This window comes from Abramis brama, assembly GCF_963993115.1.
Source record: "Abramis brama genome assembly, chromosome: 14".
Lineage (NCBI taxonomy): Eukaryota > Metazoa > Chordata > Actinopteri > Cypriniformes > Leuciscidae > Abramis > Abramis brama.
Genome location: NC_139976.1, coordinates 35354325 through 35376950, shown reverse-complemented (window position 1 = coordinate 35376950; position 22626 = coordinate 35354325). Strand labels below are relative to the sequence as shown.

The 22626-nt window shown below is 37.8% G+C and overlaps 2 protein-coding genes across 2 annotated transcripts in view; both read right to left on the bottom strand.

Moving 5' to 3' along the window:
* The window catches only part of LOC311096728 (protein TANC2-like), a 75808-nt gene extending 71205 nt beyond the window's left edge, over positions 1–4603 (bottom strand). Inside the window, exon 1 of the mRNA XM_084136055.1 lies at positions 4343–4603. Coding sequence (XP_083992181.1) covers positions 4343–4454 — 112 coding nt within the window. The 5' untranslated portion in view covers positions 4455–4603. The remainder of the gene's footprint in view (positions 1–4342) is intronic.
* A 5600-nt stretch (positions 4604–10203) lies between these two features.
* LOC311096554 (uncharacterized protein) overlaps positions 10204–22626 on the bottom strand; it is a gene marked incomplete at its 3' end in the record, with an annotated part of 97535 nt that continues 85112 nt past the window's right edge. Inside the window, exons 4-5 of the mRNA XM_084135751.1 lie at positions 20053–20241; positions 10204–10349 (exon numbers count right to left, since the gene is read on the bottom strand). Of these exons, the coding sequence (XP_083991877.1) occupies positions 10204–10349; positions 20053–20241 (335 nt within the window). The remainder of the gene's footprint in view (positions 10350–20052; positions 20242–22626) is intronic.

Here is a 22626-nt window from a genome sequence, read left to right as displayed (position 1 = left end):
TCATAATACTAGGCATATGATTTTAATATTGTGTGCATATTTTAAAATAAAAACATTATTTGCACATAGTTCAAATACATTACTTTCAACCCAGGCTCTTTGGGAAAAACATGCCTCTGGCGATGGGACTCGTACCCGAGCGCGACCCAGTACGTTTACTACATCACAATAGACAAACATCTGGAGCTGGTGTTGTGATGCAAACGTCACAATGTTTCAGCGTACAAATCATGCACTGACTAAGTCTTTTGAGATCACAACATACAGAAATGCATGAAAATAAGTCTTTAATAATCAATAATCTTCTCCTGTGATAATAATTTGTGCGAAAAGGAATAAAAGTTGTTGGTGTTTTACTGCGACTAGTGTTCATTTTAGCTGGAAAATGCAAGTTTAAAAAAAAAATATATATATATATATATATATATATATATATATATATTTTTTTTTTTTTTTTTTTTTTTTTTTTTAATGAGCCTATTATCCATTATTTTTCTTTTTTATTCCCTTAGATCTCTTCAAATCTGTAAATGAATAGGACATTTGTGTCCATTACAACATAACACAACAACTGGTTACGGTCTTTGACTTGAACTTAAAAGCCATCTGTGTAAATTGATTTTGAGTACGTGTAAGATAAGTGCGCATCTAAATTCAATAATGTGTAGATTGCATACGCCGTCATTATATTTCATCAGCCACCATTGTCTCTAGATAATATCCAGCATCAGTCAATCACTCTATACAGAACATACATTTATTATATAGAACTGAGTGAAAGTAAACACTCACGTATGCTAGCCAATGGAAGCTTAGCTCCGTAACATCAGCATTAGCTGTGGGAAAAAGATCCAACACACTGTTAATCCCACAGCTCTGTTTTGTAAGCAAATCATTATCCAGACTATTAATGGCACACTGCAGAATTCTCTCTTCCTCCCTCTCTCTCTCTCTGTCCTTCTCTTGCTCCCACTCAGTCTCTCTTTTCAGTCCATTTCTCCCACCTTCTCCATCTCCATTTCTCTCCGTCTGTTTTCGGGGAACCTTTTCTAACGTGCTTTCTCTCTCTTTCTCTGTTCCAAATCCTTGAGAGCTGCCTATGGAGGCATTTTACGCCATCGATGGTGCGCTCCCGACTTTAAAGCTGACCCAATGGGTTTCTTAATGATGCTGACTTGTAAGATTACTTGTTTTAGCAAAATAATAAAGGCAACACTGAATGTATCCTTAAATGAGAAGCCAATCCCATAATGCACTGCAACAAGCTCTGTGAAAATGTTTCCAACATGGCAGAAAAAAATAATTGTTGATTATAAACATAGAATTCATTCAATATTGAAGTATATTGAGGATTTTTTATAATTATTTTGAGGACTTTTGCTATATATTTTTATATTTATATTTTATTTTATTCTTAACAACACACCATCAAACTCAGTCGGAATCAATTGTTGAGTCTCTCGTGCAGAGCACTATTTATATAGAGGGTTCTTAATCAGGAACTTATTTAGAACACTACATGATTTGGAACACTCTAAATACACTACGCTGTCTACGCAGAGTGTTTCAAATCAGGCACTTATAATTTAGAACACTCCACATGATTTGGAACACTCTACATACACTACGCTGTCCATGCAGTGTTTCAAATCAGTTAGTTGTCATTTTGAACACTCTACATGATTGGGAACACTGCATACACTACGCTGTCTATTCAGAGTGTTTCAAATCAGCAACTTATTATTTAGAACACTACGTGATTTGGAACACTCTACATGAACTACACTGTCTATGTAGATCATTCCAATTCAGGTGCTTATAATGTAGAACGCTCAACATAATTTGGAACATTCTATGCATTACGTGTCTATGTAGAGCATTCCAAATCAGTCATTTGATCGTTCCATGACGGTTAGGACGCTGCCTGTAGGCAGTAGGCAGCGAGACAGCTCAGTAGGTTCTGGAACAGAGATTTTATGTTTCTTGTCGAAAAACTCCATTTGAGCTAAACGTGACTGAAAACATTGGACGCCAGCCTCCTACTGATTTTGTTAACACATTGCCTGGGCAACTTCAGCTGTACAACAGCAATGCTGTACATTTCAGACCCAGAGAATTTCAAAAGGTAAAAGAGGAGGCAGAGAAGAGGAGAGATTTCAAATGTAATCCCTGTACTGGACGCTTTGTGCTGAGAACTTACGAAATCAGAACATTTAGTACTATGCAAGTTACGTCTCACAGAACAAAATGTACCATTGCCAAACAACTAGAGTCAATTTTTATAAACAAATATTAATCCTTGATTAAACCTCTTTTGTTCTTCATTAGATATGAGAAACACTTGAAATAATAACTTGGACATGCAAAATTTATTGATGTGGATATTCATGACTCTATACCTCTATGAAGAAAGACCGTAGCTTTAAATAGATAGTTCATCCAAAATAGATTTTTTTCACCTTCCTCAACATATTCCAAACCAGTTAGATTTCCATCTTCCAGGGAAATACATCAATAAAACACCATCAATGTAGTTGGAAAAATGTATTTTGACTATGTATTTTCCTGTTAATGGGATATTTTGAGTCACAAATAATAAGAAATGTGAATTACTTGAAACTACAAATCCTTGCCAAACCAACAGAATTCTCCCAACTAGTCAAACAGTTGTATGAACAAAGATTTTTTAAATGAACAACATTGCTGAAATGTTTTCAGCATGCATTGCAGCATGAATAAATGATGCGGTAACTGCTATATGATAATTGTTTTGCTGTTTCCTGACTTTTGTTGTTGTTTTGTCATTATTGCTAGTTATTGGTTGTGTTGTGATGTTAAGAGCTCATCTTTTTAAATTTGGTGATTGTCCCCATTCTTGAGATTTGTGTGCCAAGTGTTGAGGTCCACAGTACTGTATGTACAACTGACTAAAACTATATCACAAATATCTTTGCTTTGTGAGGCGATTGCACATTCAGAAACAAAGATAGCATAGTTTACTTCACATATTCAGAGTCCTGTAAAAATAAGTATACGACATGATCATTACTAGGCTTGCTGCCATAGTCGATGTTCCCGGAGTTGCTCTGTGTTCGGCCATACACTGATTCCGTTACTTGCCCAAGTTACTTTCAAATTGATAAAACAAAGTAGTGTTACTTAGTACAATTTTTAAGAAAATAATCGCGAGAACCTGAAATATCTGAACGCATTTTTTTACAGTGCATGACTTCAATGCAACTTCAGACTTGAAATATATAGAGAATGTTACAGCTGTGTGTGAGGATGTTTTACTGAATATTGTTGGATGGTATGGGAAATTCAGAAGATTCAGGTGATTTTTGGTTAATTTTAGAGTATAAATCACCACTTTCATTGTATGAAAAAGAGCAGCTTGAACCTTTTGCAAAATATCTACTTTTGTGAGTCATAAGGGTTTGAAATGACAGAATTTATATTTTGGGTTACTATCACTTAAAAAAAAAAGCTGTAGGGACTTTGTCCTAAAGAAACCTTGAAGTAAGTGTTTACTTCGAAGGGCACAATGGTGTCTTTCTCAATGAGCCCTAAAGTCACACCCTGTTAGATCCTGCCAGGCAAAATTATTCACGATAAAGCTACGTCAACCACCAACCATTAAACTTTAACTCTGTCATGACCTTGGAAGCTGATAATATTGCTATAAACATCAGAATTTAGCAGAAGCGACTCTGTAAATGGCGATAACCGGCGCGATTTGCGCTGCACTCCACCGAATGTTCGTTAATCATTAGCAATAAAGCTGCCCTCTTGAGACTTTACAACCAGTATGAGAAGCTAACAGACCCATGCAACCACACTACACAAATAAACAAACGCAAACAGAAGATGCTTGGGTTCAATTCAGCAAACATATCACGCACCTCGATCCCTTGAAATGGTGGGCAAAAACTCATGCATAAAGAGAAAAAGCTGAAGAAAAGTCCATCAAGCAGAGAACATTGCAGCACACTCCACCTCCCACAGGTCCTCCAACCAGCATCATTACTTCCAGCCTGTCCTTTCTGCAGCACAAACACTCATTCAAACCAGCTGACATCTTTCAGATGAAACCGATCTGGATGGCACTGGCACTTCCAACACGCAGATACAATAAAATACGGGCGCAAAAGCGAAGAGCTCATACCGCCGAAAACATCTTCTGACTCCTACAGCGCCCGTCCATTTCTTCACATACCCACAGCTCAAGCAGTTTAGGACAGATTTGGTGCGTATGTGTGTGTGGGAGGAGAGAGATTGGAGAAAGGCAGAAAGAGAGAGGTTAGGTAAGGAGATATGTGGAGGGTGGGGTTCAGTAGCTCACCATGCTCAACCCAAATCCCGCATTGGGATGGCAGGCGGGTGTAGATCTGTCCTCCCTCTCCGTCCACGGACACAAACAGCCCCTGCGAGCGTCTCAACGATGGCCAGCTCATCCACACACACTACAGCACAACGTTCCGACACACACCAGCGGCTATTTCCTCCAGGAGAGTCCACTGGAAGATCGAGGGTCGGGCAGAAGGCGCTTTACTGGAAAGGCATCAGGGAAGAATCATTCCTCGGACTCGAATGAACCGTAAAACGAAGTTGTTCCCAGCGTGCTTTCCTGAGGAAGCCTGGCACCTTGTCGTTCTCGCACTCGGGAGAATCCCTTCGACAGAACTGGAGAGAGCGGCGATCGATGCGAGCGGAGAGAGAGAGAGAGAAAGAGAGAGAGAGAGGGGGGAGAGAGAGGGAATGTGTGTCTACCGCTACAGTCCATGAATGGTGCAGTGCTGCTGTTGTCATGGTAACCACTGGGGAGGAGGCTGGCAAAGTGGTGAGGGGGAGAGAGAGAGAGAGAGAGAGAGAGAGAGAGAGAGAGAGAGAGAGGGCTTTGCAGAGGGACACTGTGGCGCTGGAATGAGTACGGAGAGACTGGAGGAACTGGAGGCTCTGGGTCTGATACTTACCTCATACCTCACGTTACCCTTGGAAAATGCCAACTAACCGCTTATTGAACTACAAGTCCATTCATCAAATTATCTGTCCATGTTCAACTCACACACTTTCAATTTATCTGTATCTTCCATTAATTCTTTTTTGGACCCATATGAAGGAGGGGTCAAATCAATGTGCTTTTTGCGCTATATTAAAACAGTGGTGTACTAATAAAGGGATATAACTTGTATTATTACTTGTGTTTTTTTGTTTTGTTTTTCCATACAAGTGTTGTTTTGCCTTTGACCCCTTTGACTTTTACTGCATGGACAAAATTGAAACAATCTTTAATAAAATATCCTCTTATGTATTTTAATTCTAAAATGGACCAAATTTATACAAAAAGTCTGAGTGGAGCACACAAAAACCAGACCGAAATTTTAATTCACAAAAAAATCGAGTGTTTGTGTGTGTTATTATAGTATCATTAAGATGATTTTATAGGTTTTATTATTTAATAGTCTGCAGTAGTCTTTATTTTATTGTCCACTTTCATTTTAATTGTAAAGTTTTAATATTTTTTTTATGTTTTTGTCCTTTTTATAATTTTTTTTAATATCTATATCTAGTTTTTATACATTATTATTTCATTATAGTTTTTGTTAACTATAATAACCCTGAACATTACAATAGTATAACCACAAGACATACACAGTACTGTCTGTTTGCATGTAAATATGATTTTACTGTAAAAAAAAACTTTTTCTGTGTAAAGTTATATGCAATTTCACAGCTTTGTTGGCATGAAAACATAAAAAAGTGATTTGTAGAAATTGTGTTAAACAGCTTTACAGCTCAACTGATGCAAAATGAATGCGAGTTATTTTATTAAAGTATAAGCTTCACATTTCTGCTTTTAAATACAAAATTTCCCACATTAACTTACATTATACGTGCCTCATAGTATTTTTTTTCTTTTTTGATTAAAGGACAAATCCAGTGAAAAATGAACCTAGGGGTAATAAACACATGGTTACCGAGTCGATCGTTCCCTGCGATGCGTTTTCATGAAAATCGAATGTATAGAGTTTTATCTTTAAAAACAGAGTAGCTTATAACACTAGTATATGGGGCACAGAGTAAGTAAAAGTAAATCGCTAGTTAATACCACTAACAAGGCTCAAAATAGCCTCACACTAACACGGTAGCATAATGAGGGTCCCTACATGCAAACCGAAGCATTGAGAACTTTGTAAGTGTACAGACAGTTTAATAAGAAGATACGTTATAAAGACAGTACATTACGCATTTACAGGCTGGAGTCATCTTGGAAAACAGTCTCGACTAATCGAGTCACGAACGCCGTGCTAAGTGAGCTGGTCGATAGGAATTACGCATAGTGAAATCTAACGTAGCACGGCGTTCGTGACTCGATTAGTCGAGACTGTTTTCCAAGATGGCTCCTGCATGTAAATGCGTAATGTACTGTCTTTATAAAGTATCTTCTTATTAAACTGTCTGTACACTTACAAAGTTCTCAATGCTTCGGTTTGCATGTAGGGACCCTCATTATGCTACCGTGTTAGTGTTAGTTAGAGGCTATTTTGAGCCTTGTTAGTGGTATTAACTAGCGATTTACTTTTACTTACTCTGTGCCCCATATACTAGTGTTATGAGCTAATCTGTTTTTAAAGATAAAACTCTATACATTCGATTTTCATGAAAACGCATCGCAGGGAACGATCGACTCGGTAACCATGTGTTAATTAGGTTCATTTTTCACTGGATTTGTCCTTTAAAGGAGTGATGTGTCAACATTATTTGTCTCAAATGCCACTGATAAAGCTTAACTTGTGTAAAAGCTTAACACAGAATCCCCAGGAATCAGACTCACGATGTTGTTGTTGCTAACGTCGGATGCTCTTAAATAAAGACATAAAATATTAAAGATCAAGAAGCCTAAACGCATCAGTGATTCAAACAAACAGTTCAGTCTGGCCAAAATGTGACTTGAATGCTATAGTTTGCAATCTGGCCAGTATTTATCTAACTTTCCGACAGCCTTGATTTCACTCTCTGCGCTGTATTAGTTCTGGTAAAACGGACAGAGATTTATGGGTTTAATATCACTCGATGTCCCTCTGTCCTCTGAATGTCAAGCACCAGCCCTGCATGATAAACACTTCACTGTACATGCACTGTATGGAGAACATACTGCGTGTATTTAAAAAAAAAAAAAACAAACAAAAAAAAACACTAAGAAATAGTAGGCCTATATTTACTCCGAAATTTAAGAACAAATCAATTGTGGTTGAGCAAAGCTGTATTGTAATTGATTTTGTCAACTGATATAAATGCAACCGCCCCCGTTTCTAATAATGGATTGCAAGGATGGGCATCCGCAGGGATCAAATGATGCGATACTATATTGATATCAGGGTCACGGTACAATAATATACACTCTTAAAAATAAAGGTTCTTAATAAGCATTGATGGTCCTTTAACATCCAACATTCTAAAAATATAAAGATTCTTAATTAGCATCTATAGTTCCATGAAGAACCTTTAGTATCAATGGAACTTTTCCATTCCACAAAAGGTTCTTTACAGGGGAAAAGGGTTCTTTAGATTATTAAAAAGTTCTTCACTATAATAATTTTTGTATTTATTTTGAGAACTGTTCACTAATAGGTTCTATAGGGAAGCCAAAAAGGTTCTTTATGGCATCACTGCGAAAACCTCCTTTTGGAATCGTTCCATTCCACAAAATGTTCTATATAGTGGAAAAGGTTCTTCACGTCAAGAAAAAAGGGGTTACACTTTATTTTAAGGTGTCATTGTTACAGTGTAATTATATATTTAAGTACTGAGTAATATTAATTAACTACATGTACTTACTATAGAGTTAGGGTATGGATTAGGATTTGGTTGGGGGTTAGTTGCATATAATTATGCATAATTTACTGTTATTACTATGGTATATAACATATGTAACAAAGACACTGTAAAATAAAGTGTTACCAAAAAACGTTCAAGAACTTTTCACGAAAAGGTTCTTTGGGGAACCGAAAATGGTTCTCCTATGGCATCGCTGTGTTTAAAACCTTTATTTTTAAGGGGCCAATCACACAGTACACGTTTTTTGCGGTTAAAGACACGAAAAAAAAGAGGAAAAAAAGCAAGGTCTTCCTAGGCAAGACACTAGGCTTCCAATATTTTGGATTTAAAACAAATGCTAATAGGGAACCTGCAAAGGGTTAGTTGTGATTTTTCTAGTTGTTGTGTTTTTCATTAAGAATAATAATGAACCCACTATTCAAGCAATTGCCGGCCTCGAATTGCCGCTAATTCGGAGCACCATAGGAATTCATTAAAAATGCTCTGTTATGAATGCTCGTGCGGCCGTGCACATTTACTTTCGCTTTCGAATTAGAGATTTAAAAGCAAGGTGCAAAAGAGGTAAAAACTCCAACGTCCCTCGTTCCCCCCGGTTATACCGGTGTTGTCACACGTCGATTAACTGGTGGGAAAATTTCCTCACTGTCACATCCCTACTAGAGACGCAGGAAAAGACGGGAGTGCAATGGTCAAATACGTCCATCTAGAGGAGTGTTTACATTAAAAAAAACAATAGAAAAGTGGAAAGGAAAAGCATGTTCTGTGTAAACTGGCCCAAATAACATTCTACAGGCTTAATAAACAACGCTGCTACTTCCTTCTAAGTGGAAACTACATCATCAATGCCAGTGCCTTTCTAATTTTATGAGCTCTTCCTCATTTAACGGTCATCTTTTTATCATTTGGACTCACCCTCACTACATTCCTCTTTACCTAAGCAGAATTCCAGCCGTAAATGTCACATTTCCATTTAGCTGAACAAATGACTGGCCGAGGGAGGATCTGGGAGCTGGGGGATGGGGAAGTAATTGGGAAGCGATTTGAAGAAGCCAAAGGAGATGAAGAGAGAAAATACAAGCTTTAAAGTTATCCTTTTCTGAGCTTGTCCCTGCGCTGTGACCATGTTTACTCCTGGTTTTAAGGCAAGACACAATTGCTTTTTCAGGCATTGGGACAGTTTTGAGATTTGGGGTTATTTTGCTTCTTCTTTCAGACTCGTGGAGAGAAAATTCCAAATACACATGTTAGTGTTTATTGGATTACACTTTATTTGTGTCTGTAGCACTGTAAAAAAATATGTTGTTTCAACTTAAAAAGTGCTCATGCTGACTTAAAATGTTAAGTTTAGTCAACTCAAATATCAAAGTTGTCACTTGCATACACCATATTTTAAACTAAAAAAAAAAAAATGTTTTATATATATTTATATTCTAAAGGGAAGGGGCTTGTTAATATATCATTTGCCTGATATATGACTGTTGACCGTATTTTCTGATTTATGGAGTGATAAAACAAAATATCCAAAAGGTTTTTTACAAAGGGGATTTCACTCGATTATATCAACAAAATCATTTTTAACTTGTCTTTATCCAATGTTCGGATTTCTGTCCTGGAAATGAATGCAGATTACTGCATATTTAATTACATAATCACTTATTTAAAAAAAAAAAAAAAACATTTAAGAAAACTTAGAACAAAACAATTGTCTTAATGTATTGTGATTAATCAACATGGGGGGAGTATGGTGATATCTATTAGTTATATATATATATATATATATATATATATATATATATATATATATATATATATATATATTGGTAACACTTTACAATAAGGTTCATTAGTTAACTACATTAGTTAACATTAACTAATAATGAACTGCACTTATACAGCATTTGTTCATCTTTGTTAATGTTAATTTCAACATTTACTAATACTTTATTAAAATCTTGTTAACATTAGGTAATGCACTGTGAACTAACATGAACAAACAATCAACAGCTTTATTTTCATTAACTAACATTAACAAAGATTAACAAAAACAGTAGTAAATGTATTGCTCATTGTTAGTTCATGTTAGTTAATACATTTACTAATGTTTAATAAAGGAACCTTATTGTAAAGTGTTACCTATATATTTTACCCTATTTATTACCTGTAGTCTCCCTTAAGATTTATGCAACGCCTATTCGCTGTAAATCAACTTCTAGGTTGAAACAAGAGTTTGACACAGATCTTGTAAAACACATCTGTCCACTTAATATCGATATTGCACTAAAATAACTGAGAATTATGCTAGAAACATCACATTCTTCTTTGTAACAGGTTAGGTTTGTTCTTGGTCACAGGAGACACAAGTCACTACGAGGTGTAAACTGCAACGTGTCTCACCCGACCACTTGTGATCAAACCACCTGAGATGGATCTCAGTACCAGGTTTGTAGTCTTTTTGCTACAGTCCTTCTTCATGGATGCAGAGAGGAACTGGTTGTACTCAAGAAGAGTTACTGAGAATTGAAAAAGGGCTAATCATTGCACTGTAATTGTGGTATGGATTGAGGAGGAAAAGTGGAAGCAGATCGACAGTCAAGGAGGAGGTGTAATTTCATCAAGCCAATTAATGGGCATTGAGGGAAAATGTAATTCCATAGAGATCTATAGGGATAGCAGTAAAGCTATTGATTATGGTAGTTAATTTGGGTTTGGAAAAGGAGGGTGATGATAATTTTCTATCCATTAAATCAGATTGAATTGATTGGATCAGATTGAAACTGAAAATGAATTGAATCAGGATGTTGTTAATAAGAATCAGATTGGGAAAAGTGCCTCTGTCTCAAGTAATTAAAAAAAAAAAAAAAACACATTTCAAAGTCGCATATTGCAGCATTGTGGAATATTGGAGTAAATGTTATATCACATTTGCAACTTATTATTTGCTTTTTTTTTTATTGATTAAAAGAGTATTAGAGTGTGACATCATATCCTGTTCCCTATGTTTGTATTATTGTAGTGTAAGTGCACTTTGAGGAATCAACAAGTTGTCTCTCAAATGCTCACTGGCCCTTATCACAGTTTCTTCACCACTGGGCTCCAGCGGTACGAAATGACAAAGCGGCCTCAACAGAAGACACACACAGCCTTATGAAATCTCAATAAATCAGCGAAGCCACATCGGGGAGCTATATCTCTGACTCAGTGCCTCCCTGCGAGTGTCGACAGAAGTTAATTGACGCTGCAGTAATGCACCTGACAGAAACAGAATTCAATCCGCGAAAACAAAGGCCTTGTGGCATTTTCAATCAAGATCTAGTGGTTGTTCAGGGGAGGCATCTGCACACCTTCTCTATACTCACTGAGGCTGAACTGATGGAGGAGGGGTGGCATCGGGACCCCCCGCCTCGCCCTGGGACGCTTAAATCAGGATGGGATTGATCTGTTAAAAAGGTCACTGCTCTCTTGCTGGGCTTTGTTCAAATCTGAAGAGATGGATACAATCAGCCATTTTCTCCTTCTCTTTACCACTAGGTAATCAGACAAATGGAATTAGGGAGATAAAGAAGGAGAAAAAAAGAAAGAAAGAGGAAAGCAAAGATACTTACGTTTGTCCTTTTTTCACTTTTATTGTATTATCATCAAGAATCACACTGACTTAAAATTTTTAAACAAGTAGAACATTTTTAATAGTATTTTCTTGTAACAAGTACTTCAATAATCTGTGCAGTTTGTGTGTGTCCGAATCCACTTAGTTTAACTGCTAGTTTAATGACGGGAAAAATGGTCGACACGCCCGGCGCATGGTCTAAAAGGGTTGCCCCTATTCTCTTAATGTTTTGGGTGTAACGTGCAAAAAAACAACCAGAGTCTCATCTCCCATTCCCTTTAAAAGCCAATTGCGCTTGCGCCATGACGGATTCGCTATTTGCATGACAGAATTTGCAAGCGGAAAGACCGAACGCGTCTCCAGAGTGCAAACGGATCTGCTCGTGTGCGAGGTAAAAGAGCGCAAGCAGAACATCTACGGGACAAGCCAGATTCCACCATATCTTTATGTACACAATAATAATCTTTCACATTGTAATCCTTTTATTTTCTAATATTTGGCATGTTTGTGTGCTGCTGTGCGTCCCTGTGTGTGTAATGAGCAGAGTGTACACGCGTTGTGGACCCGCCTATAGGCGCACATTACTAACACAGTAACTCTTTAAATAACAAGGCTTTTGTTGGTCAATGGCTCAGTCTATTTCTGTTCCTCAAAATAGCAACGCGCCAACAATGCGCCTGAACACACCTCGTTTTCAGACCAGCAGCTCATGGGCGCACAAATGGGCGCAAATGCATTTGCTATTTCAACACGTGGCGCAGGACGTGAAAATGATAACTGCGTCAGGCTGAAACTAGCAAAAAACACTTGCGCCTGGCGCTGCATTGTGCCGGGTTTATGATAGGGCCCTTAGTTTCACGTCCTAATGCAATGCAACTATTCAAACCAGGTTTATTGGAAAAACGTGCCTCTGGTGACATTTGATCCATTTAATCCAAAACCGATGACCCTGAATCTGCTTGTCATTACGTTGATTGTTGTGCGTATTACGGAAATGAAATGTCCAGTGAGTGGTGCTAAAAGTTTAAAAATAACCTACATTAAACCTAACAGATAGTGTTAAAAGCAAATGTGAGATAAAAATGCATTTGCTGAAGCAACCATGGCATTTTAACTTGCTTCTACAAGTCTTTGAGCTCTTTTATCATGACTGGTGTTCTATGCTGTACCAGGTGAGCAACCGAACAAGTTTACTACATCAGAAAAGACACACATCTAGAGCTGCTGATGTGATGCAACTTCAAAATGCATTAGTTTACAAATCATGCACTAGTGTTTTAAGGTCATAACACAGTAATGTGCAAGAAATGAAAAGAAATTCTTTATGTAAACTAAGTCTTTAATAATTTGTTGGTGTTTTATTTCCACTAGTGTTCATTTCAGCTGGAAACTGCAGTGAATTGCATGTATAGGTACGTTTTTTGGAGTTTTGCAGAAATGTACTGTAGGTAGAAGCACGTTTTTCTAATTAGTCTGTGTTGCAAGTATTGCATTCTTTCACATGAGTTGCTATAGCTGACATAACAGTTAACTGCCTTACTCTATGCACCTTTAAAGGAGTCATAACCTAGTATTACCTTGGATACCCACGCTCTATTATAGTCTTTCAGGCCCTTCTAAAAAAGAAAAGTTGAAAAAAAGTTGAAAAAAAATAAACACAGAGCTCCTCTGACCCTTATTTCTGAAGGCATTATTGTCTCGCGAGATCTGATGCGATATTTTGGCTGTCGTGGACGGTCATTGTAATAATGCAAATGAGGGGCGCGTTGATTGGTGGCAGGAAGGAGGGGGGTTGACACCGCAGGTAACGCTTCAGCATATCATTCCAAAATGACATCATGGCGCAAGTTGTGAACGTTTCTGCATCTTTCACGGTCGAGTGCGTACTTCGAATCGGAATTCAGTAATGGCGGCGCTCGACTGAATATGAGGGGGAGAGGGGCAGGGCGGGCTTCCTGCAGCATAGGTCTGCGGTGTCCATATATGGTATATCCTGCGCCGACTTGACGTCAAGTTGGCGCAGAAATTAACATCACGTATTTGAGTGCGCGTGCACGTGGGCTGGTTGACGAACCCAGGGGTAAACCAACGCTTCACTTTTAAATATCGGCTTCCTGGCCAGTGTATAATCGTTAGGCAATCATAACATACATTTTTTCTCGTGGAAAAGTGAAAATTACAGGTCATGACTCCTTTAAAAAAAATAAAAAAAAAATAAAAATGGACAGAGCAGGCTTGCTGGGTAAGTTACCTAGAGCTAGTTAAACTGACATGTTTATAGCTAGTTACCTGAATAACACCACATCAGATTTCATGCTACAAACATTTGCAACTAAATCTATCGCCTCGTCTGTACAGAGGTTTGTTCTGGCCTCATGCTTCTGACCTAAGAAGTATACACGTACACGTACCTTGACTATGTCTACAAAAATGAACATGTATTGAATCTTTCCAATCTCAATTATCACCCAGAAAAAAAGAGCTACAGTTCCCTTAGCAGGGCATGTTGTCTTGTCACACTATGAGGCAAGCTTTCAAAAAGTGACCTGATTTGAAGAAAATACATCTATTTGAAATATGAAAGATTATCTAAAAAAAAAAAAAAAAAAAGCCATATTCCATTTTGAAAGCCATTATGTGGCCATTTGGGTGAAATGAAACTGAATACAGGTATGTTTTCATCGAATTATAAACCAAACTGACAAAGTGGAACGGATCCAAATATATCCTTTATAATAGAAGATCATTCATTGTATCATTTCACACCACAAAGGACATGATTTTCTTTCATCTATCTTTACTGAACATATACCCGTTTAATTCTCAGTTCATGGTATATTTTCTCCATAACAACAGGACGGTTCTTAAATGCAAAAGAACCTGATTAGGTTCTCATGAATATGCAGAAAATGCATGAAAAATGGGATGAAACGGCGCTCATAAAGAGGCCTGACTTTCATTAGCAGAGATGAGATGCTCTGCAACACTGCTTACACTGGAGAATTACAAATCAGTCGGCAAAAACACACTGCAATTAATGCTGGGAGCCAATGTAGAAGACCTCCAAATTGGTGAAACCACTTTTCTGAGGCTCCTAAACAAGGTTTAGATGACTCTCTAACCATTCATCTTTTAGGTCGCTTTCTGGAATTAAATTGTTAAAAGTATTGGCTCATGGATAGTAAGTATCTGCGGGTGGGAGAGCATTATCTTTCTCCATTCCCCCTCTTTTTATACAAATGACACTACTGCCATTTTGTTTTCTGTAAACTATAAAGTACAAAGTCCAAACTCTGAAACGAATCATCCAATCTGGATGAAAGTGAACCTTAAATCAGAGCAGTAAGAGACATTAACATCACAAACAGCAATTACAGAACCACTGAGTGACTCATATACACAACACCGCTGTCCTTTTCAGTAAAACTCCCACAATGCACTTGATTTCACAACAGATGAAAGTGCAAGGATTGACTCTTCTTGATAAAGAATGCAGTCATTTATAATGAGAACTCTTTTTTTGTGTGTCTAAACCAACATTCAGACACTTTCATGTTTGATAAATGATTGCAAACAAACACAAAATGCACGCAATCATTAAAATGGCATTCTGCTGTTCAAGCTCCAGCAGGAATATGTGGCTGGCACACCCTAGTGGACACATCCAACAGCAAATACACTGACCCTAGAAGTATTTGGACACCCAAACCACACATTTAAAAATGCATTATTTAACAACATAGCGCAAATGTAACAGTCTTTTCAAATAATACATTGTGTTATATAACCTTGGCATTAAATTACAGAAAACTACAACCCCATTTCCAGGAAATTGGGACATTTTGTAAAATGCAATAAAATCAAGAATTTGTGATTTGTTCATTCTCTTGAACCTTTATTTAACTGACTAAAGATAAGATTTCCAACATTTTCATAGATCAGCTTAATTGTATTTAGTATATATAAACAAATTAAGATTTTGATGGCTGAAACACAATCTGAAAAGATTACAGAATATCCAAGTTAAAGTATTTTGAAACAGTCCACAATGAGCAGGTGAACTGGTAATCGGTGAGGGCATAAAAGGAGAATCCAGCAAAGGCTTAGTCTTTGCAAGAAAAGATGGGTCATGGCTCACCACTTTGTGCCAAATTTCATGAGAGGATTGTCAAACAATTCAAAAATCAATTCAAAAGCAAGATTGGAAAGTATTTAGGAAACGATTCAGGGAATCCAGAGAAATCTCAGTATATGTATGGAAAGGCAGGAGACTTCTGTTGAATGTGCGTGACCTTTGAGTCCTCTGCATGAGAAACCATCACGCTGCTCTGTTAAATACAGCCACATGGCCGCGGGCGTACTTTGGAAAACCGTTGTCACTTAACACAGTCGCCTGATGCATCAAGATATGCAACTTGAATCTGTTACGCAAGGAAAAAGCCAGTTGTATGCAGAGAAGCAGTCGAGTTCTCCAGGCCCGAGCTCATCTCAGATGGTCTAGATTAGGAGACAGTGGGAATGTGTTCAGATGAGTCCACGTTTCAGCTTGGTTTTGAGAAAAATGGACATTGAGTTCTCAGTCCCAAAGACCAAAGGGACCATCCAGACTTTCATCAGCGACAGGTGCAAAAGCAAACATCGCTCATCGTCGTCAGTGCAAACAGCATGGGTGACTTGCAAATGTGTGAAGGTACCACTGACGTGGAGGCGTGTACTGGGATTGTACAGAGACATCCCAGAGGAAAAATGTATTGCTCAGTGGTTGCTTTTCCTAAGCTCAGGAGACTTAGTTGTGATTCTCATATATCTCTCATTTTAGTATCAACAGCATTTCAGATGTTTCTCCTAAAATGTCTTATAGAAATAAAAATAGACATAAATGAGACATATTTGAGAGAAAAAGAGTCAAAACTGAGAATGTGGTAGAAGAAACATCTCTTGCTGTAATCTCTAAAGTCTTCAGAGGCTGCACATATACATATTATAGGAGAAAATCTAAGCACAGTGTGTGATGTTGTTGAGGTCTCTTCTAAACTTTAAAAGAGACAAACGTGAGACCACAGGAGTCTTTAGGTCAGGAACAAAGTTTGAGCACAGTGAATGATGTGGTTGAGGTCTCTTCTGAATCTTTAGAGGATGCAAATATGAAATCTCCAGAATCTGTAGTTTAGTTGAAAAATATTAGCACAGTGCGTGATGCTGTTGAGATCTCTTCTAAAGTTTAAAGAAGACAAATGTGAGCGATCCAGTTTCTCTAGCTAAAAAGAAAAATCTGAGCACAGTGTGTGATGTCGCCGAGATTTTCTAAAACTTTAAACACAACTTTCCGTGATGAGAGTATTCGAGTTTTGTCTAAGGAGACAAGTGTGAGTAGAACTTAAGATTCTCTGCCCGAGCCCAAACTTGACCCGACCCGACCCGACCATCGGCTGATATTTCCCGCCACTATCATCGGGCCGGGCCCTTGATCAAGCATTTGTGTTACAAAATGCAACACGTCACGTGTCATGCGCAGCGTCTCCTCCGCTCGCACGCATCACACCGGGGCCCGAGATAATAGGCTTTAAAAATATTGATTTTGTTTAAAAAATATTCTATATTCTATAAAACCTTGTTGAATTATATTAGAGTAGTAGCCTAGGCCTACTCCTCCTAGGCCAGTGGTTCCCAATTCCAGTCCTCGTGACCCACTGCTCTGCACATTTTGTATGTCTCCCTTATTTAACACACCTGAACCAGATCATCAGCTCATTAGCTCACTCCATGAACTGAACTGAGTGTGTCAGATAAGAGAGACATACAAAATGTGCAGAGCAGTGGGTCACAAGGACTGGAATTGGGAACCACTGTCCTAGGCCATCCAAAGTTCATTCTTGTTCATTTTCTGTGTTCATCATTGTTCACTTTTTTTTTTTTTTTACGTTTCTTCATTCGGATCCATTTGCCATCCATTCCATTCTGAATAAACAAACAACACAGTTTACATGCTTCATCCTTGTTGCATTATTCATTAAGATAATAATTAATAAATGCACGCACAATTATCCATGAACTTGATAAATGTTGCAGATATGTTTTACTAGGCACAAACAAATGCGTTTCAACTTATGTGTGCAAAATTCAGAAGTAAATGAATGTGCAGCAATTTGTACAAATAGAGAGTCTGTACGTGTTGTAACCATTAAATAAGCTCATTTAGTTTCATATTTGTTAAAATATTATAATGTTATTTTTTTTCCATCTATTTTCTGAAAAGTGAACAGCATGAGTAAGATAGGATGCGCAATATATCGAGAGACATGGAGTGGGTCAGACATGATTTTGACCACTTCATTAAGTTTTGTTTAGTAGAAAACCTTTCTTTAAAGTGAATTTCGTTTTGTATAAATTGTATCTTAATTTTAATAAATTTTTCATCAACGAATTGCCTGTATTTAATAAATAAGAAGGTTACTTTTAAGAGGATATTAACTGACTTGGAAGCAGCCACATCTGGCTGTAGTTGTTCTGCATGATATGCTAAGGATTTGTGGTTGATGTATCTGCTATTTTAGTTGTTTTATGTTATTGTGTATTATGTGTTGTATGTATGGTTGTACTGCTGCCTATCTTGGCCAGGACACTCTTGAAAAAGAGATTTTTAATCTCAACGAGTACTTTCCTGGTTAAATAAAGGTAAAAAAAAAAAAAAAGAAGAAGCAAATAGCAGACAATATAATCATGGAGGCGCCGGCGCGGTCACTTGCATTGCACGTGAACTGGAGCGCATCTCATCATAAATGAACCTAAACTCAGTGTATGCCTCACAGACATGAGAAATATATCTAAAGAAAGCTTGAAATGTCTTTAAACGAAACAATTCAAAACGAAATTAAATAGGCTACTCTCAGATTATGTAATCTATGATGTGCATTTCTCTCTATAGGCATGTTCACTACGGAGATGGCGATCGTCAACTTCATCTTTGTAGCCGACACTGTTTATTAATAAAAATCAATGTACGCGTGTCACCGGATTTACAAATGCACATCTTGCTTGTTGCACGCACACATATTATGTACATATTACGAAATAACGAGATATTATGTTGAAATAACATTATTAATAATAATAAATCTTTAAGAATATTTGATTGAATGCTGAATGTTGTGCTTGTTCAATTTAATAAAATTAATACTTTAATTGTGATCATTAAAATAATTGAATATTAAATAAAAAAAGTGGCCTATGTTTGCTCATTTATTAATAGTATTTATGTATAATATATCTAGCACCCCCTCAGCACCTGCGTTAAAAAATTCTCGGGCGCCACCCCTGGTTATAACGGCCCACGTATAAATAAATGGTCGGGTTTAAATCGGGCTCGGGCTCATAATTACTGTTAATGTGTCGGGCTGGGCCGGGCTCGGACACAACGTGCACGGGCTTGTGTAGGGTCGGGCTTGATTTTTTGGGCCCGATCTAAGCTGTAAGTGTGAGAAGCAGGAGACTCAAGCAAAAGTCTCCATTTAGATCTTAAAGAAACCTTATTTTTGTCTAGGAGAAACATTTGAGATGCTAAAGAGATCCCATTTTTTATTTTGCCATCAAGATGACATCTTTCCTGGGGAGTTTATGGTTATGCCAGGCCTCGTTCTGCACGTGCTACAACAGAAGGGTTTCATAGACACTACACCTGCAGTCCAGATCTGTCTCCTAATGAGAATGTACTTTATGGCCCATCATGAAAACGAGAATCAGACGACGACCACGGACTGTTGAGCAGCTGTCTTGTCTGAGGTGAGATTGGGCAAAAATTCCACTTGCAAAACTGCAACAATTAGTATCCTCAATTCCCAAATTACTAAAAAGTGCAAATAAAAGGAAAGGTGATGTGACACAGTGGTAAACATTCCTCTGTCCCAACTTTTTTTGGAGTGTGTTGAAGCCATCAAAATCAAAATGTGTTTATATTTACAAAATACAATTAAGTTGGTCTGTGAAAACATTGGAAATATTTTCTTTGTACTTTGGTCAGTTGCACAAAAATAAACAGATTTTTTATTTTTTTTAATAAAAATGAACTAATCACAGATTCTTGATTTTATTGCATTTTACAAAATATCCCAACTTTTCTGGAAATGGGTTAGTGGTTAACGCTGGTGAGAGTTTCTAATTCATCAGCTAATATGTTTTCCCTCTTCTGACCAACATAATTAATCCCTAAATATTTTTTCCTCTTTTGGAAAGTCATAAAAATGCAATTGTCGATTGTTTTTTTTTTTCATTTGATGCAAATGGAAGTGCAAAAATTATATTTGTTGTAGTTTCCATTCACCACTATAGAAGTTCACCTAACTACGGCGACTTCCATTTCTAAGAACCCTGGAAATGTGAAAATAAAATAAAATAAAATAAAATAAAATAAAATAAAATAAAATAAAATAAAATAAAATAAAATAAAATAAAATAAAATAAAATAAAATAAAATAAAAGGAGCATCTCAGGCTCTTCGCATGTACTCAAATAAAAAAACTTCCTGAACATTTCAGATATGCGATGGTGTCACCTAAGTACACCCCTATGCTGGCATTAGGAACTGTGGTATCATGACTGAGAGAGTTGGGTACCTGTGGCCACACCGAACACCTTCCTCGCGGACGGCAGAGGTCTGGAGGTCTGGTGGATGAGCAGAGGTGATGACGGCAGAGATCGGGACAATCCCTCCATGAAACGGATGTGCTGCAGCCCCTCAGCCATGGAAATCGGTGGCACAGCATAGTCCCCCTCAAAGGCACAGTCACTGTCTATACTGCCACCTACAGCATTGGTGGACACATGAGATGAAGAACGTATGTAATTAATCGGACATGTGGCAAAATTAAAAAAACATTAGGGCTAGTATTAAGACTTGTTTAACGACTTCCGGATTAAGCATGGCGTGAGTAGATGCACATGAGTGTAGCTCCCGACCTCTTTCGTTCATTTAGTAGTTATTTTTCCGATATATGTTCACTACAATCGATTATCTGACAGCTGATATTACTTGAATTAACGGTGGAACAAAAATGACTAGTACAAAGCAACTTCGGAATAAAACTGGCAACAAAGACGGTGAAGCTTCGAACAAGACTGACGATATGGCGCCGTCTCCTGAGGCCTTAACGGCTTTACCTGAAGATCTCGAAAGGCTCCGGTCAGTGCTTCTTTCTGGTATGACGCAAGTAGTTCACTCTCTTTTAAAAACAGAACTGGCTGGTGCATCGTCACCTGTGAACGCGACATTGGAACAAGTTAAATCATATTACGAAGCTCATGACGAACGACTTCACAGGTTGAAGATGGACTAAATGACTACAGTGATAGGCTGGTGAATGTCGAGGCTTCAATGGATGCGCTACTGAAAAAGAACGTGTCACTGAAGGAAAAGCTGGACGATCTCGAAAATTGCTCACGGAGATCTAATATGAGAGTTGTGGGCATCCCTGAAAAGTCGGAAGGACAAGACCCGATTAAATTTATGACAGATTTTTTTGAGGAAGCACCGGGGAAAGACTTCTTCACAAGTCCTTCTCGTGCCCACCGAGTCGGACCCAACCCAACCAACGATGCAAGGGCCAACAAGACCAAACCCAGATCAAGCATCGCATCCTCAGATTCAGTAAGCAACAGCGAGAGTTGCTCTTTCGCGGGCACCGGGTGTTTTTCCACAAGGATTTCAGCGCTGAGCTGGGGAAAAAGCGAGCGGCGTTCAAAGATGTGAAGTCTCGGCTCTGCGAAAAGGGAGTCAGATTTGGTCTCTTGTACCCTGCAAGGCTCCGGGTTACTCACGAAGGGAAAACACACTTGTTCAGCATGCCAGAAGAAGCAACCTAGTTCTACCGTTCTTATTGGGGTGAAGAATAATGTGTAAAGACGTTCCTTTTACCCCCTTGGGTAAGAAAAAAGAAAAAAGAAGAAAGACAAAAAAACCTTTTTTACTTTCATACGGTTTCATATAGACTGCAATTAAAAAGCGTAATAACATAATGTGCAAACCCGAGGTTGCGCTTGACTTAAGGTTATAAAATCATACACTACTTTTCTTTTCTTTTCTTTTCTTTTCGGCTGGATAACATATACAATTTTTGACACCGTTTTGAACCTCATTTTATAAGGGGGCTGCACCTAGATTGTAAATGATTTCATTTGTTGGTTCGCAATCTTTGGAAGTTTTTTGTTATGTTTTATCTGCGATCATCCTCAGTTGGGGAATTAGATCTAGGAATTGTAATATTCATTTTTTTCTTTTTGTTTTTTCTTTTTTTTGGTTGGGGGTTGGGAGGGGCGGTTGGCAGCATTGTTTGCCTCTGGTTTCTTGTATCTTATTTTTGTCATTTACAATTCATGGCTACAATTTGTTTTAGATGCATGCTTCCAATTTCTGTATCATACAGTTAATACAGGTGATGAAGATAGAGGTCATCCTGTGAGGCTTATGACATGGAATGTCAGGGGATTAAATGGCCCTGTTAAAAAAGCTAAAGTTTTCTCCCATCTTAAATCTTTCAAACCAGATATATTGTTTTTACAAGAAACACATTTAAGACTGGATGATCACAATAGAATTCGTAAGATATGGGTTAGTCAAGCAGATCAAGAGGTGTGGCAATTTTAATTAATAAGAAAGTACAGTTTATACCTTCTGACACAATCTGTGACCCTAATGGTCATTACATTATTGTCTCTTTTTCAAGTCCCAGTGGTTTTAGTGAACGTTTACGCTCCCAATTGGGACGATGTTCAGTTTGCAAATAGCCTCCTATCATTAATTCCCAAGCTTAATACACGTCATTTGTTATTCGCTGGTGATTTAAATTGTGTTTTCGATCCTCAGCTGGATAGATCCAGCACTAGTAGTAATGTGTCTGATATGGCAATGGCCTTTTCTCTATTTATGCAACAGAACGGCTGTGTGGATCCTTGGAGATTCTTAAACCCGTTGACTAGACAATTCTCCTTTTATTTCCATGTCCATCATTCCTTTTCTAGACTAGATTATTTTTTGTAGACAACTTGTTTATATCAATGGTTAAGAAAGTTGACTACTCAGCAATAGTTGTATCCGATCACCTGTGGTGCTGGTGCACTTCCCTTTGAACATCAGAGTACGACCAATCTAGGCATTTAATCCATTACTACTTTCCAATGATAAGTTCTGTAAC